The sequence below is a fragment of the Delphinapterus leucas genome, chromosome 2 (assembly GCF_059928025.1).
Source record: "Delphinapterus leucas isolate spDelLeu-1000000601 "Yukka" chromosome 2, BTC_Dleu_Yukka2, whole genome shotgun sequence".
NCBI classification, from domain to species: Eukaryota; Metazoa; Chordata; class Mammalia; order Artiodactyla; family Monodontidae; genus Delphinapterus; species Delphinapterus leucas.
Window position 1 is genome coordinate 33,664,666 of NC_143130.1, and position 17,286 is coordinate 33,681,951.

General features: G+C 41.5%; 2 protein-coding genes and 1 long non-coding RNA gene across 8 annotated transcripts in view; 1 reads left to right on the plus strand and 2 right to left on the minus strand.

Moving 5' to 3' along the window:
- The window catches only part of TM2D3 (TM2 domain containing 3), an 87,810-nt gene extending 73,014 nt beyond the window's left edge, over positions 1 to 14,796 (minus strand). The window contains exons 1-6 of one of the 3 annotated variants that reach the window (XM_022554542.2): positions 14,668 to 14,792; positions 14,182 to 14,274; positions 12,516 to 12,673; positions 7,137 to 7,311; positions 5,590 to 5,665; positions 2,655 to 3,672 (exon numbers count right to left, since the gene is read on the minus strand). In XM_022554542.2, the coding sequence (XP_022410250.1) occupies positions 3,507 to 3,672; positions 5,590 to 5,665; positions 7,137 to 7,311; positions 12,516 to 12,673; positions 14,182 to 14,274; positions 14,668 to 14,755 (756 nt within the window). In that variant the 5' untranslated portion in view covers positions 14,756 to 14,792 and the 3' untranslated portion in view covers positions 2,655 to 3,506. Of the gene's footprint in view, positions 1 to 2,654; positions 3,673 to 5,589; positions 5,666 to 7,136; positions 7,312 to 12,515; positions 12,674 to 14,181; positions 14,275 to 14,667 lie in introns of those variants that run through there. The other 2 variants (XM_089906666.1, XM_030763981.2) reach the window with 2 other exon arrangements.
- Positions 14,797 to 14,842: 46 nt separating this feature from the next.
- Positions 14,843 to 17,157, plus strand: LOC149749975 (uncharacterized). Its single transcript, XR_016391948.1, has 2 exons — positions 14,843 to 15,043; positions 15,142 to 17,157. It is a non-coding gene; the product is annotated as an uncharacterized LOC149749975 (long non-coding RNA).
- Positions 15,800 to 17,286, minus strand: part of TARS3 (threonyl-tRNA synthetase 3) — a 52,817-nt gene continuing 51,330 nt past the window's right edge. For 2 of the 4 annotated variants that reach the window (XM_089906664.1, XM_089906662.1), the window contains one exon: positions 15,800 to 17,156. In XM_089906664.1, coding sequence (XP_089762790.1) covers positions 17,008 to 17,156 — 149 coding nt within the window. In that variant the 3' untranslated portion in view covers positions 15,800 to 17,007. The remainder of the gene's footprint in view (positions 17,157 to 17,286) is intronic. The other 2 variants (XM_089906665.1, XM_089906663.1) reach the window with 1 other exon arrangement.

Below are 17,286 nucleotides of genomic sequence, written 5' to 3' on the forward strand. Positions count from 1 at the left end.
AGGTGAATTATACCAAACATTTAGAGAAGAGTTAACACCTATCTTTCTGAAACTATTCCAAAAAATTGCAGAGGAAGGAACACAGCCAAACACATTACATGAGGCCAACATCACCCTGATACCAAAACCAAAGATACTACACACACAAAAAAAATTACAGGCCGGTATCACTGATGAACATAGATGCAAAAATCCTCAACAAAATACTAGCAAAAAGAATTCAACAACATATTAAAAAGCATGATACAAGTGGGATTCATCCCTCAGATGCAAAGATTTTTCAATACCTACAAATCAGTCAACGTGATACACCCTATTAACAAACTGAAGAATAAAAAACATGATCTCAATAGATGCAAAAAAGCTTTTGACAAAATTCAACATCCATTTATTATGATAACTCTCCAGAAAGTGGGCTTAGAGGGAACATACCTCAACATAATAAAGGCCATATATGACAAACATACAGCTAACATCATTCTCAATGGTGAAAAACTGAAAGCATTCCCTCTAAGATCAGGAACAAGACAAGGATGTCCACTCTCACTACTTTTATTCAACACAGTTTTGGAAGTTCTCACCACAGTAATCAGAGAAGAAGAAATAAAAGGAATCCAAATCAGAAAAGAAGGAAAACTGTCACTGTTTGCAAATGACATGATCTATATACAGAAAATTCTAAAGATGCTACCAGAAAACTACTATAGCTCATCAATAAGTTTGGTAAAGATGCAGGATACAAAATTAATACACAGAAATCTGTTGCATTTCCATACACTAACAATGAAATATCAGAAAGAGAAATTCAGCAAACAATCCCACTTATCATCACATCAAAAAGAATAAAATACCTAGGAATAAACCTACCTAAGGAGGCAAAAGACCCATACTCTGAAAACTGTAAGATGCTGATGAAAGAAATGGAAGACCACACAAACAGATGAAAAGATATACCATGTTCTTGGATTAGAAGAATCAATACTGTTGAAATGACTATACTACCCAAGGCAATCTATACATTCAACGAAATCCCTATCAAATCACCAATGGCATTTTTCACAGAACTAGAACAAGTAGCCAAAACAATCTTAAGAAAGAAGAATGGAGCTGGAGGAATCACGCTCCCTGACTTGCTACAAAGCTACAGTCATTAAAACAGTATGGTACTGAACACAAAAACAGACACATAGATCAATGGAACAGGATAGAGAGCCCAGAAATAAACCCCTGCACTTATGGTCAGTTAATCTACAACAAAGGAGGCAAAAATATACAATGGAAAAAAAAGACAGTCTCTTCAATAAGTGGTCCTGGGAAAACTAGACAGCTACATGTAGAAGAATGAAATCAGAACATTCTCCAAAACCATATACAAAAAATAAACTCAAAATGGATTAAAGACCTAAATGAACTATAAAACTCCTAGAGGAAAACATAGGCAGAACACTCTTTGACATAAATTGTAGCAATATTTTTTTGGAATTACTCCTAAAGTAATGGAAGCAAAAGCAAAAATAAACAAAAGGGACCTAATTAAACTTAAAAGCTTTTGCACAGCAAAGGGAACCATAAACAAAATCAAAAGGCAACCTATGGACTGGGAGAAAATATTTGTAAAGGATGCAACCAACAAGGTATATATTTTCCACAATATACAAACAGCTTATACAGTTCAATGTCAAAAAGTCAAACAACCCAATCAAAAAAATAGGCAGAAGTCCTAAATGGTCATTTCTCCAAAGAAGACATACAGATGGCCAACAGGCACATAAAAAGATTCTCAACATCACTAATTATTAGAGAAATGCAAATGAAAACTACAATGACGTATCACCTCACACCGGTCAGAATGGCTATCATCAAAAAGTCTACAAATAATAAATGCTGGAGAGGGTGTAGAGAAAAGAGAACCCTCTTGCACTGTTGGTGGGGATATAAATTGGTGCAGCCACTATGGAGAACAGTATGGAGCATCCTTAAAAAACTAAAAAGAGTTACCATATGATCCAGCAATCTCACTCCTGGGCATATAACCAGAAAAGATTAAAACCCTGATTCGGAAAGATACATGTACCCCAATGTCCACAGCAGCACTATATACAATAGCCAAGTTCATAGCAGCACTATTTACAATAGCTAAGTGTCCATTGATGGAGGAAGGGATAAAGAAGATGTGGTACATATATACAATGGAATATTACTCAGCCATAAAAAAGAATGAAATAATGCCATTTGCAGCCACATGGATTGACCTAGAGATTATCATTCTAAGTGAAGTCAGTGAAAGACAAAAATCATACAATATCACTTATATGTGGAATCTAAAAAAAACATACAAACGAACTTATTTACAAAACAGAAATAGACTCACAGACATAGAAAACAAACTTATGGTTACCAAAGCAGAAAGGTGGGGAGAGATAAATTGGGAATTTGGAATTAACATATACACACTACTATATATAAAATAGATAACCAACAAGGACCTACTGTACAGCACAGCGAACTATATTCAACATCTTGTAACCTACAATGGAAAAGAATCTGAAAAAATACACATAATGTACATATATATACACATATAAACATAACTGAATCAGTCTGAAATACTGTAAATCAACTATACTTGAATAAAAAAAGTTAATTAAAAAAAATTTTGGATTAATAAATGTTTTTATTTCCAAGAAAGGGTCTACAACAGATCTTACAAAGACTCAAAACCATTTATCACACCAACACATTTTTTTAACACTTCCAGTGTGTTAATGAGCCAGCCAATTATGAATATATCTATTAGAATGGAGTAATGCCCTGAAAAATAAATATTATACTTCTTAATAATAAAAGTTGCTAGGATTATTCAAGATTATTTTTAATATAAAAAACATAACAGGAAGAAGTCTGCAAAATTTTTAAAGTAACTTGTAGTTTTATTAATTCTCCAGTAGTCTTGCAACATTTTATATTACTAACAAAATTCCAATCACAGGAACCAGACACAAAATTTCTGCAGTTTACTTCAAACAGTCATATATGAAGACCAGACTCCATAGACATTACACTGCAAAGCTCAGAGATGACTGAAAATTTAGGTAGATAATCTTATTTAGCTAAAGAATAAAAACATTCCCCACTTTCTGCAATTATAGTTGAAAAGCTCTTTACAGCAGATGACACTCAGGCTGGAGATACATGTGGCACAGTTTGAGGTAAGCAATATAAAACTCAAGTCTACGAATTGAACAGATTTTCAGTTGCTGCACAGGTTGTTCTTCTAGTTTAAGTAAGTTTAAATTTTTTCACGGAAAAAAAATAGACTTCAGGCAAATAAAAACAAATTCCAGATAAACACAGTTCAGTGTTTTTTATTTTACCTTCATCAAGGCAGGCAAAGTACAGATGCTGTACATTAAAAACATACACATACACCATTCACAGCACATGGACTCCTACAGGGAAGAGGCCGTTTTCTAAGCACTGCTCCCCTCTGAAGCGCGCAACTGCAGCTAAATGTACAAAGAGCCATCTGCTGGTCCCACGTAGCCAACTCCAATGAGCAGGACGTCGAGCAGCGTCCATATTCCCAGGCCCCCAAAGCTGAAGAGCTTGCCGAGGCCTTCCCGCCACTGGCCCAGGTAGAAGCGGTCCGCTCCAAACCCACCAAGGGTGATGCTGCAACAGCAAACAGGCCTGGAGTCCATCAACGGCCCCCCGACTGCGCCTGCATTACTGCGCCTCAGTAACCGCTAACTCACATGTGGGAAAGGGCCTCAAATCGCCAGATCCCTTTATCAGGACACAGTGACTATCTCACAAATGTACAACACTAAACAATCATGGGCAACAAGACCGTTTAATTGTCAAAAGTAAACACTTTTTAGCTGTAATGAAATCTAATGGTTCTCTTTTCAAGAAAATCGAGCTTGTTGCTTTTTTAACCTTGAAATGGCACATCCAGGAGAACAAAGTGGGGCTAGTCCTACAGACAGTGCAGGAACATGGTGGTCGAAGGTGGCATCGCCAGGCAGCCAACACCACATGGCCGCCCAGATCAAGTCGTGAACATTGTCAGTCACCCATCTTTAAAAATTTCATGTTCAGAATAAATGACTTTTAAGGTTCCTTCAAATTCTAAGATCTAACAATATTCGGACAGCTTCTCATTGTATTTCTTTTAAAGCTTTTATTATGAAAAATTCCAAACATATAAAAGTAAAAAGAAGAGAACAGCACCCATGACCCAGCTCCAATAGTTATCAACATGTGTCCATCCCTGGTTCATCTACACCCTTCCAATCCCCCACCCCGAGTATCAAGAAGCAAACACCAGGCGTTATCACATTCACCGTGAATATTCTCAAAGAAACCATGCTGAGCCCAGAGAAGAAAATTATTCTTATTTTTAAAAAATCAGCTATTAAATGTGCCACAGTAATTTAAGATGTCAACAATGTGGAGGAAGCTGGGTGAAGGGTGTACAGGAAGTCTCTAGCTTTGCAACTTTTTTTTAAATCTAAAATTATTCCAAAATAAAAAGTTTATTGAAAAGCAGAAAGTCAGCTGTTAGTCTGAATGTGAACCACTGCTGACAAAGACGCTGGGTGTCACCAAATCTCACTGTCGTTGCATCTAATTTTCTATCGTGGACCTATCTTTCACTTTCCAGCTGTGCTTTCCTGCCAGCAGGATCCTCCTCTTCCCCAGCCCAAACCCTGACGCAGTGGTTCCTGACAAGGGGCCACCTGGCCACCCCTGGAGGCATTTTTGATTCTCACAGCTTCAGTGGGGGTTGGGGAGACTGCTAACGCGCAGTAAATGGAGTCCAGAGATGCTGCTGAACATCCTGCTCTGCAGAGGACGCCCCACAGCAGAGAATTCGTGGCCCAAATGTCAACAATGACAAGGCAGAGAAGCCCTGCCCGCGTCTCACCACAGGCCACAGGCCACCTCAGGCTCTTACCCTAAACCTCCAACAGCAGATGCCTACCTTCCTAATCAGAGAATCATTTAACCAGCACCCCACCTGCCCTTCCCTCCGGTGGGAAGAACTGGTACAATTTTCTTTTCAAACTGTTGAAAAGTTTAACTAATACAAGCAAATTTTTATGTAAAAATTGTAAGTCTATAAGTATGTTTGAATGGTGGAATTATAAGTGATTTTCAACGTTTCTCTTTGTCATTTTCATTTTTTTCCAGTTTTCAGTACTGAGCATGTATTATTTTTTGTAATAAAAAAAATTACTGAAAATTAAAGATATACATCATAAACCTACCGACTTTAATTAGTATATGGCATTTTACTAATTCAGGGTACACTCAGGATGGGAAGCACTGACTGGTTCTAATGATCTCTAGTAATGACTACAGTCACCTCTAGAATGTGCAGGCCATCTCGGGAGGAAAACCAGCAACGGGCCATTAAATTCCACGAGGGTACTGGTCTGACCACCTAAATAACCTCCCACAGTGCTGTCCCTATGGTCTACCTAACACACGGCAGGATCTGAGTGGATGGAGGAGGAGCTTGGAAGAGCCCACCAACCCCAACGAAATCCAAATGGCATCCGACTTACTAGAAACAGAGCTTACCTCAGAGCCAGAGCAGTAGACCACTTATAACCGCCAGTCCAGTTGCAGTACAGCATTTTTGGGAAAGTACGGTTACCTTAAAAAAGGGAAAACACTCCACATAAAAACACGGGTAACACAGAGACTAAATTATAACTAGGGGCCTTGTGATTTACAATGTAAAAAGCCAACTTTCTTTACAAAAGTAAATGTTCACTACAATGAATGGTAAAAAGAAAGCCCTGACTGTCTATGAGCACAGACTCGACATTTAAATCAGTTTTGTGAGGATCACAGCTTGAAGAAGGTAAAACACCCCACCTGCTGTGAAAACGTGGGTAACGTGGGGCTGAGACAGACAAACCAGGCACCGGGAAGGGAGCGGGCCCACAGACCGCCCGGGAGTCCTGGGACACTGGGCTGTCCCAGCCAGAAAAAGTGAGACTGAATCCACCTTACACCATATACCAAACCAACCCCAGGGGACTAGAGACCTAAACGTCAAAGGCCACATTTACAACTTTTAAAAGAACGTACAGGAAATTATGAATCTGGAGTAGGGAAAGATTTCTTACAACAAAAAAGGGCTAACTCTGAAAGACTAAAAACTTCAACTAACTAAAAATTTAAAGTTCTGTTCAAAAGATACCAAAAGAAAGGGGTTGTGGGGGGAGTTAAAATCTGGGAGAGGATGTTAGGGACACCAAAAGATTACTACCCAAAATATAAAAGAATTCCTAGAAGTCTGTAAGAAAAAAAAACAAAACGTAGGGATAACAAGCATTGGAGAGGATGTGGATCATCACGAACAGTTGTGTAACCACTGGTGGGAATGTAAACGGATACAACCGTCCTGGAAAATAACACACGCAAGAGAGTGTATGCCAGACAAACATGTGCAACTAGGAGACACGGACATGTGCAACCAGGAGACATGGACAAAAGCTTTAACAGCAGCGCAATTTGTAAGGAAAAAAACTGTAAATAATCCAAATACAGTGGAGAAAGGATAAACTATGATACAATCTTACAAGTTATTATATAGAAGTAAAAAAAAATTGTAATAAGAGAAGACAAATGGAAGAATCTTAGAGCCATGATGTTGAAAGATGGTCTCAGAAGACCATAAACAGTCTATATTATACAATTCTAAAACATGCACTACTGAATAATTTACCACACTATATTCTAGTACATTCATGTGACAGAACTACAAAAAATTTGAAGAAAAGGAAGTGAGATGATAAGAAAATCCAAAAGGGTGGTTACCTCTGAAGAAGAGGCAGGGTAACTGTGTGCAGGAAACACACTCTGGTAGTTTCAATGGCATCACACTGCTTTAGTTGTTAATTTGGGTGAAACTCAATTATACACTATGCTTTATACCTTACACATTTTTTGTTTTATCAAATATTACATTTTAAAATAGAATTGGCATAACTAAAAATAGTGCTAATAAATATTTCTGACGAAACAATTAAAATTTAATTCTTAAGTTTCTGGTTACAGTTCCATAAATAAGCATAGAAAAAATATCTTGCTCACAGGTTTCCTTAATGCCGACCTACCCAGGCAGTGGACGTGGTCCCGCACGGTGCAGTTGGCTGTGTAGCGCTGCCGCGGGCAGGACACCGCCATGCAGCTGGTGGAGCTGGAGCACTCGTAGTCGGTTTCCGGAAGCTGCCAGCAGAACCTGCAAGTCATGTTGAGGACAAAGCTCTTTCGGGATTTGAAGTCTTGATCCTACGTACCAAAGGACACAGAACTATTCAATCATAATACAGTAGTTTGTTAATAGGTCAATAAAACTACAGTCATATGGCACCAGGTGTCTAAAATACTTTATGACCTAGGAGGAAGTGGCAGAAAAACAGGTATCAAACCAATATGTACACAATACAAATGTATATGCTATGATCCTATGATCATAAATATACAACCAAAAATATATACCTAACAAAAAATATCTAGATAAATGCACATCAAAGTAACAAAGGTTATTTCAGAATGATAAGATTGTTTCATCACTGTTACTTTGGCTAAATTTTTAATAATGCACACGTGTACTTTTATAACACAGAAAAAAGGAAAATGTACTTTATAAAGCCTCGGAGTCACAGAGAGTTCAAAGGGCAGATGAGTCCCTCTGCTCAAGGTCACGGAGCTGCAAGCCCGTGCAGAACGCAGGAGCCCTGTTCCTGGAGGAACAGCCTGGCCACCGGGTCTCAACTCTTCCCTAGGAGCCGTCCTGCGAGTGGCCCAGAGCCCCAGGGCTGTCACTGCTGTGACACACCCACGAGCACCCAGCAGGACCAACCCATAGGCAGCCCCAGAAAACCACTCCCAACTTAGAAAGAACTGCACAGAGAGGCTGATGAGCAAGTGTTCACTGTGGGCCCTGAACTTTGAGACCAGAGATGTTTTTCATTTCAATTTTAAATGTCCTTATTTTGTTTTCTGCCTATAAGAGCAGTCCATGTTCTTATATGTTGCACATTTGGAAATTACAGAAAAAACCTGTAACCTCTCCAGAGACAAGCAGTTTTAACCTTCTTTCATTTTTCCTTCCTATAGTACAGATTTACATACGTGGAATTACACTGAAAACATTTTGTATCCACTTGACATTATATTGTAATAAATATTTTTCAAAATCATATTTAAATGGTAACACAATCACCTCTGGAAGTATTATATTTATTAACTTTTTTGATTAATGCAAAACTCCTATTATGGACAGTATTTGAAACTGAGTAAGGCACTGCATGATTTAAGCAATATTGTTTTAAATGTCTGCATATTTCTAGTGATGCATCCATAACACATTTCTTATCAACTGTTTTTTAAAATTAGGTAATAAGTTTACGTGGTACAAACTCCCGGAGACAACAGGAGAGTGAGGAGAAGGCTGGTGCAGCCCAGCCCTCAGCAGCACTGCCCTCCCCAGCACCAAGCACCGCTCACGCACTCTGGCCTTCCAGGGAGTCTGTACTATGCATGGGCACGTTTACATCAGATACGTTTCTTTTTTTTTTTTTTTTTAATTTAATGTCCCCACTGATATTTACTTTTCACTTAATTCTATAGATATCGATAAATATCCCTAGAGCTGCCTAGTTCTTCTCAATGGCTGCAATGTATTTATTTCACTACATAGTGGATCATAAATTAAACTGTTCTCTTTTGTACATTCGGCTTGTTTCCAATCTTGCCTGTGTGAACAAAGCAGCTAAGAATATCCTTAGGCATATTTATTTGCATACACGTGCAATATGTAATATCTGTAAGATAAATTCCTAAATATGGAATTGCTGGGTCAAAGCTTATGTGCATCTATAAGTTTCAGAGATAAGACAAAGTGCTCACAAGAGACTGACTAACCTACCCTCCTGCTAACAAGATACAGGAGTGTTTGTCCCTTATACCCTTAAGAACTCAGAGTGTTAAACTTTTTGATTGTTTTGCCAATCTGATAGTTTAAAAAATGCATTGGGCTTCCCTGGTGGCACAGTGGTTGGGGGTCCGCCTGCTGATGCAGGGGATGCAGGTTCATGCCCCGGTCCAGGAGGATCCCACATGCCGCGGAGCGGCTGGGCCCATGGGCCATGGCCGCTGGGCCTGCGCGTCCGGAGCCTGTCCTCCGCAGCGGGGGAAGCCGCAGCGGTGAGAGGCCCGTGTACCGCAAACAAAACAAAACAAAACAAAACGCATTGATTTGTACTTAATCATGAGAAAAATTAAACTTTTTTTCATGCATTGAAAGTCCAATTGTATTTCCTTTCCTATGAACCCTCTGTTCATGTCCTAAAACCACTTCTCTACAGGACTGTCATCTTTTTCTTATTGGCTTTTTGGAAGTCTTTATATATTATGGATATTAGTGCATTATTTGTCACGTGTGTTAGAAATACTTTTTCCTAGTTTGTCATTTATCGTTGGCCTTTATGCTTTTTTTTAGGTCATGCAGAAATCTCTAATTTTTAGTAGTCAAATCTATCAATTCCTTCTTTTATGGCTTCTAAATTTTATTTCATACTTAGAAAAATATTCCCTACTTTGAGATTATAACAAAACTATCTCATGCTTTCTCTGGTACTTTGTGGTTTCACTTTTTCACATTAAATCTTTGATCTGGAATTTACTTTGGATAAAACAGGATTCCACTTTTTTCCATATAGCTACACAGGCACCCCAGCATTTACTGAATCCATTTTCACACCACAAAAAAGTATAGATCCCAACAAAAGCTCATCTGTAGTAAAAAGATTTGTCACCTTTCCCTTTGTGAAACAGCTGTCATTAGTAAGGATACAGAACCTATCTGAAGGAATTAAACTTGCTTCAAATACACTAGCAGACTGAGCTCTTCTCCAAGGAACAGAAAGCAGCGTTTCTATCAAGCACATTTCCAGCTGAGGTAACTGGCTTGATAGTTCCCATCATAGCTGGAGCAGGAGTTAGCTGATATGAAAGGGGTTGCAGGATTTTTGCATTAATTTCTATTTATATACTTAACAGGGCCATTATAAAACAATTTCTTTGACTAGTGTAATCCAGGTAAGGTTCCCTTGCTCTGAGTCTCTATGCAGCATGCATTAGAAGGACAAGAAGAGTTTCTTTCTTTCCATTAATATGAAGTTCAAAATAAGGTGCAGGAGGGAGAGAGCTGAGTGCAGCACAGCGAAAGGATGAGCATTTGCACGTGCACCTGCGTATGCAGATGGTCACAGCTTATTTCTTCCTGAAATGCTAACTTATTTAGCAAGACAGGATCCTACAGGTGGTCATTAAACAAACAAGGGAAGAATGCACGGTCTGCCCCAGATCACCTGGCCGCAGCAGTCCTGGGGCCCGTGGCTCCTGACAGCCAATTATTTGACTGCTCTTCATTTTTAAGAAGAAACAGACCACCAGACGCTCCTGAGGCCGCCTTCAAATGCCATACTTACGGGCTGGGCATCTGCTACTTTACAGGATTCGCGATGACTGGCTAGTCAGGAAGCAGGTGAGGTGAAAGCACCTGGGGAGGAGAAGGGAAGGAACCCATCCAGGGCACATCTCAGCCAAAGGGTGAGGATGCACCAGGGACCAGGACCCAGGAATTCAGAAACTTCCCTAAGCTTTGTAATTTCTCTACCTTTGTAATTTCTCCTATTCTCTGCTATTTTCTGCTAAATGAAACTACTTGTTTTTGGAACACCTAAAGAAGGAAGAAATTGAGAACTATGTTTCATTCAGGGACCAGCTGTGAGAGATGAATGTCAAAGACACTGAGGCAAACAAGGAGGCTAATTCTGGAAAAGCTCTCCTCAGCCGTCAGTTTTCTCATTTTTCACAAGGTACCTACTATCTGCCAGACCAATGAAGTACGCAATTTCAAAAGCCTTCAAACAGGTTTCGCCATTAGGTAAGTAGGGAGAAAATTCTATGTAAGATACAGCAACAGAGACTAACTGATAATCCAAGGGCAGTCATGAAGATTACCCAGCAACTAGTTCAATTTTCCAGCACACTTTAAAGGGTAACTCTGATATAAGAAAATGACAAATACTGACAGTTACAAACACTATGTCCAGACACTGAGAACACATAAAATCTCATTTCCCCTTTGGAGTGAAGCCTCCCTCATGCCCTCACCTGATACTAGACCTCAGGAGAAATAGAGAAAGAGCCTGGGAGTGGAAGGAACTTTCTAATCTAGCCCTCTGCAGACCAAGTTCCAAAGAACCGATGGGGAAAGGTATCTTGTTCAAGTAAGTTAGAATCGCTGGGTCAAAGGGAATCTGCAAAAGAGAATATGGTGGGCTTCCCTTGGTGGCGCAGTGGTTAAGAATCCGCCTGCCAATGCAGGGGACAGGGGTTCAAGCTCTGGTACGGGAAGATCCCACATGCCGTGGAGCAACTAAACCCGTGCGCCACAACTACTGAGCCTGCACTCTAGAGCCCAGGAGCCACAACTACTGAAGCCCATGCACCACAACTACCGAAGCCTGAGCACCTAGAGCCCATGCTCCGCAACAAGAGAAGCCACAGCAAGGAGAAGCCTGCACACCGCAACGAAGAGTAGCCTCCGATCCCAACTAGAGAAAGTCTGTGCGCAGCAATGAAGACCCAACGCAGCCAAAGATAAATAAATTAGTAAATTAATTAAAAGAAAAATCTTACTTCCTACTGCTTCCCTTAAAAAAAAGAAAAAAGGCAGAGATAGAGAATATGGTATGGAATCTGTGTTTTCCTCCTCAACCATCTCCCAGAAAGAGGGCGCCATGGAAACACTTTAGGAAAGCTGTTCTGGGCCCATCTCCTGATTTAACAAGAGACAGATGACTAAATCACAGAGCTAGTCATGGCAGGTCCAAGAGTAAAACACTGCCTCATTATTCATTTCTACTCTCTATCTCACCCACATGCTGGGACTACAATGAAGTTTGCAGTAATTTCCCTGGTCCAACGGTTCAAAAATGCAGATACACGAGTCTCCCTGCCCTTGTCACATTCAACAGGTGTGGGGCTGCCGCCAGGAGTCTGTGGCTCTGAAGCAGGTATCCCGAGAGCATGCTAAGGAACACCGACTGTGGAAGCCTTTGTAGGCTCCTTCCTGGCTGTCAACATATCAGAGATGGGCTGCAGGAGTGACCACTGTAACAGGGTCATTTCTAATGGGCAACAGTTGGTGCGTTTGAGCTTTTACTTCCTACTTTTTGTAAGAAGTCTGACAATTGCTTCAATTTATCCTTATGTCAAAAAATTGCTATCTGAACCCTTGCAACCAAACCTTACTTGGAGATGGAAGTTTCCATCTTCTGATAAAGTTGACTTTATTCCTCAAATCTTACTTTAAAAATGCAGAGCACTTTCTGAATTTCCTCCATAATCAAGTCTAAACTCTACTTATAACTCGAGCTTTACGATCAGTTTATTAAGAATAAGTAAGCTGCAGTACTTACAACACAGGTAACAGAAGGTTTGACTGTGCAGTCAAAAGTGACAGGCTTCCCATAGACACAGGAGAAATTGGTCTTGCACTCTATACAGTCTGCGGGAAGTCTGCTACACAAACCATTGCTCGGACACTTCATCATATAAGGTGGGATATCGGTGCTTTCTGTGAGAGGTGAGAGAGAAGCTTATTCTCTTGGAATACTGATTACAAAAACAGAGGAAAGCAATTTTCTAAGCTTAAGGAACACAATCATGAACATAACATATATACAGTGCTAGGAATAAATTAGGACCTCAAAAAGTCTATCATGTTACAAGATGAAAAAAACGAAGGCTTACAGATGATAAAGTTCGTTCAATATCACAGAGGGAGGGCAAAACTGGAACCAGAGCCCAAACCTCTCAGTTTCCAATCCAATGTTCTTTTCACTTGAATTCACGAATTTGTAAGTGAAGCCCCTAACCCTCTAAGTGAATCAATCGGTACAACAAGGTACCAACCCTAGAAAAACGTCCTGTCATTATTCCACTTTGGTACTTCAACAAGCCACCATCTGCAAGTAACATTTACAATTTTACAGTACCAAAGTTCAAAATAGTTCTTTATATTAGTAACTTATTCAGTGGGTTGCAGTAAGTTTCTCCAGCCAGCCTAGCTGGGAGTATAATATATTACTATCACTTAAGAGAGGATCAAAATTGCAACCAGTATTCTCAGGAAGAGAAGCTTTCAAAAACGTCCAAGAGAGTAAAAAATTCTTGTGCTTTCTCTATAAAATAATCTATGTTTTAAACTCAAGTATGCTGCTGTCTTCTAGTAGTCTTTTATAGAATCAGTAAAATACGTCTGCCAGTTTCAATTTACTGAAGTAATGGAACTCTAAAGGGATGAAACTACAGAGACCAAAGTTCCATTTAGCAAAACACACTAATACTCATTTAAAACTGGTCCTAAAGTCACTATTAAGTGGGCAATTCTACAAAATACCTACAAAATACCTACAAAAAAAATACCTACTTACAAAAGAGTATAATTCCTATTATACCCTTTTGTAATAGGAACAAAAGAAAAGAAATTTTGTTCCTATTACTACCGTGGCTGGAGGATGGGCACTTAGAATCACAAAGCCAAGAGTTTACAGGGCCAGGAAAACCCCACGACCTTAAAAAGATGAGAAAACGGAAACCCAAAAAGGTGAATATTTTGCTCCAGCTCCCAGCAGCACCACCAGAGATAGATGCCAGGTCTGTACCAGTCCTTCTGCAATCCCTCCATTTCACACAGCCCTGGGGGAGCCTTTAATAATATCCAACATCAGGAACAGGGTTCCAAAAGCACAAGAAATTTTCTGAAGGGAAAGAAGCGTTGGTTGAAGGTTATCTTGATGGATGAAGCGGAAAAAAGAAAAAACTTGAAATAAAGAGATGGAAATGGGGAGCCTGGGACTGGAAAAAGATGAGACAGGAATGTCAAAAGGTATTGAAATACCAAGACTGTCTACAGAAAAGGTATGCATCTGCCTTTAGTTCACATATCTAAAATGCAATCAATAAAATGTTCAAAACATGGAAAGTGATGTCATATTCTACAAGAAATTTTATCCAAAAAGAAAAGAAAGAGACCACTAGATACAAATATACACGTTTACTAGAAGAGAAAACGTCTAGTACCTGCTGCCCTGGGCACTACTGTGAACGTACGTGTGGGGCCCGGATCCTTGTCGGACTGAGCCAGCGGCTGCGAAGGCTCTACACTGAAGGATCCTATGATTAGAAAAACGAAGACCTCAGGCTGTGTGTGTATCGCGCCAGGCCCACGGCTGCTCGGGCAAACATCTCGGCCTGACCGCCGGGAAACTGAACATGAAACCCAATGGGGTCGACACCAATTTAGGTCTGCGGGCAACTGTAGACGACGCGCGGTGCCGAGACCCAGCTCCGCGTCCCAGGCCGAGCCCCCAGGCCCACAGTTCGAGGCTCGCGGCTCCGGCTCCCTGAGCCGAGGGGCGGCGGCAGGACGAGCCGGACTCGACTGTAGCAACCCGCGCCCTCCGCCCGCACTCAGCCTCCGCCCAAGGGCCCAGGCCGACGGTCCCCGCGGTCCTGGGTTCCCCACCCCTCAGCCCGGCCCGGCGCAGACCCCTGCCCCCAACTCACCGCCGCCCGAGAGGATGTAGAACTGCGAGAGGAATAGCAGCACTCGACACAAGCGGTGTAAGTCCCACAGCACCCCTGCACCCGCCATCTTGCCAGCGGAAACACTTCCGGGCCGCGGGGGACGCCGGGCCGAGAGGAGTAGGAGGGGCCGGGGGTACACGGCGCAGGCGCGACCCCTCCTCCCGAGTTCCCCGCGCCCCGCCTCCTAGAGCTGCCAGCGCTTGTGACGAGGCGTTCACCTCTCCCCCGGCGGATGGAGACACGGAAAGGTCACCTGGGGAAAGGTCACCTGGACCCCGAAAGTCACATCTGAGGGATCGAGAGCAGAGGCGGGGAAATCTGGGAAGTTGGCCGCTGTATACCTGTGGCCGGATCTGTACGTTTAGAGACAAAAACTGCTGCTGTGCGCTTGGTACCGTGCGGAGGTTTGACGACGTTACGTTTTTGTCAGACTAAAAAGCCTCTTGTTTACAGATGAGGAAACTGGCCCAGACTGCTCGGTAAGGACCCCAGGTGTGCCAGGTGGCCACCAAGGACCCACTCCCCGCGACCCCAGGGCCCGGGCAGCGTCCCGCGAGCAACTCTCCAGGCCCGCCCTGCCCGGATGTCTAACCAGTCCTCAGAGACGCTCCTCGAAGGCGGGGAGAAGCCGGACTGAAGTGCGGCCGCGGGTGTCAGGCCCCCAGACCCCCCTGGAGGAGGCCCGCCCCGGGAGGGAGCTGCTCCCAGGCCGCGGCTCCCTGCGGCCGTCACAGCGATCCGCACCTGTTCCCACCGCACCTGTTCCCACCGCAGCAACATTCGTGCTGGGCTGAGCACGGGCTTCCCTCTCCCCGCCCACCCAACACAAGGTTGTCTGGGGTGGGGATGGGGAGTCTTCTGACAACCCCCGGCCTCACTAGCACGTTTGGTGAATTCAAGCAATGTATCGAATAGTGCTTGGCCTCAATTAAAGTTAGCTTAAACAGGTACATCACACAATCTGCACCGTCCATCACACAGGCCTGACCCTTGAACAACTTTGGGGTGAGGGGCGCAGTGTAACTTAGAGCGGGCCCTCCTCATTCGGTTCTTCCCTATTGGTGACTCCACCTCCTTAGATTCCACCAACTGCGGGCAGGACTGTGTATACTCTAGTATTTGCTATTGAAAAAAACCCACGGGTAAGTGGACCCGTGCAGTTCAATCCTGTTCTTCGCGGTCAGCCCTGCTGGTTTGTCTTCCAACTCTTCAGGAAGCTAAATGATAAGCGTGTACAGAAGAGAGAGCAGGTCTTAAATTTATTTTGAATTCCACAGCACATAACCAAATAAACACAAAAAATACTGCTTGATTGGTAGCTAAATTCACTACTGACATAAAGCCATTTTAATTGTTTTGAGCAGTAAGGTATTCCTCTCAGTTAAAATCAGAAATCCACTTGAGTCTGTAAATCAGTGGAATGTCATCCCATCAGAAGAGTAATTTAACTCTAGGGGAGCAAATTATTATGGTATAAACCTATAGATGAAACCCTGGAAGCACTACATAACACATTTTATTTGAGAGTTTATTTTTTCTAAAGATAAATAAGGTTCAATTGTCATTTAGAAGCATTAAAATGGCAACTCTTATCCTATAGTGGAAACTACAGAAGATTGCACAACACTGAATTTCTTTGAGTTCAGAATCCTTTGTTAGTAATCCAATATTTAGTACTAGCTTCTTCTTTTGTGATTGTTGGTTAGTTAAAACAAATTGATTCCGATTTTGAAAATAAAGTTTCAGGACCTCCCTAGTGGTCCAGAGGTTAAGACTCCACTTTTCCACTTCAGGGGGCATGGGTTCGATCCCTGGTAAGGAAAGTTCCACATGCTGTGGGGTGTAGCCAAAAATAAGAAAAATAAAGTTTCAGTGTGAACTTTAGTAAAACTTCAGTTAAAAAATACCTGAGGCATAATGTTATTAGAAAATAAGATATCACCCCATATTCAAAAAGCTTTGCAGACTTTTATTTGAAACTTATCTTTTGAAAATCAGAATTCTTAACAGTAACATCTCATAATGCTCATTTCCTAGTATTTCCCTCTTTGATGAATGACATTTTCCCATTGAAGTCTCTCAAGATATTTGGGAAATTTAAAATTTCCCACACTTGTCCTCTCATTGTCCGCAGACACATTAGTGAATCAGATTTTGTGCATATCAGCCACTCACTCCCCGTCTCACTTCTCACTGTGCCCATCAGTGGACCAGATAGTGGGTCCTAAGTTCTCAGAAGAAGTATGAATGGTAATTAAGGAAAATGCATGTTCAGGGTTCAGAACAAGGTTACACAGATGTGAGCACAAGGAAAGGACTTCAGAATTCTTCCTCAGCATTCAGGGTACGTGATTTCCTGAGATTCTTCAATTTATCAATGGCAGAAGTTACTGAAATCTCTCCATGAATTTTGTTGTCTCTTGTTCGAACATTTACGGCATTATTTGTCTTTTCCTTTTCTCCAACCACTGTAGAAAACAAAGGGAAATATATTTTCGATCAACAATTTACTAAATATTAAGTCAGCAGTCATGTGGCATGTGTCTTATTAAGTTTTCTTCTTAGTACTAATCACCAAATATCAATCTAATGTCCATT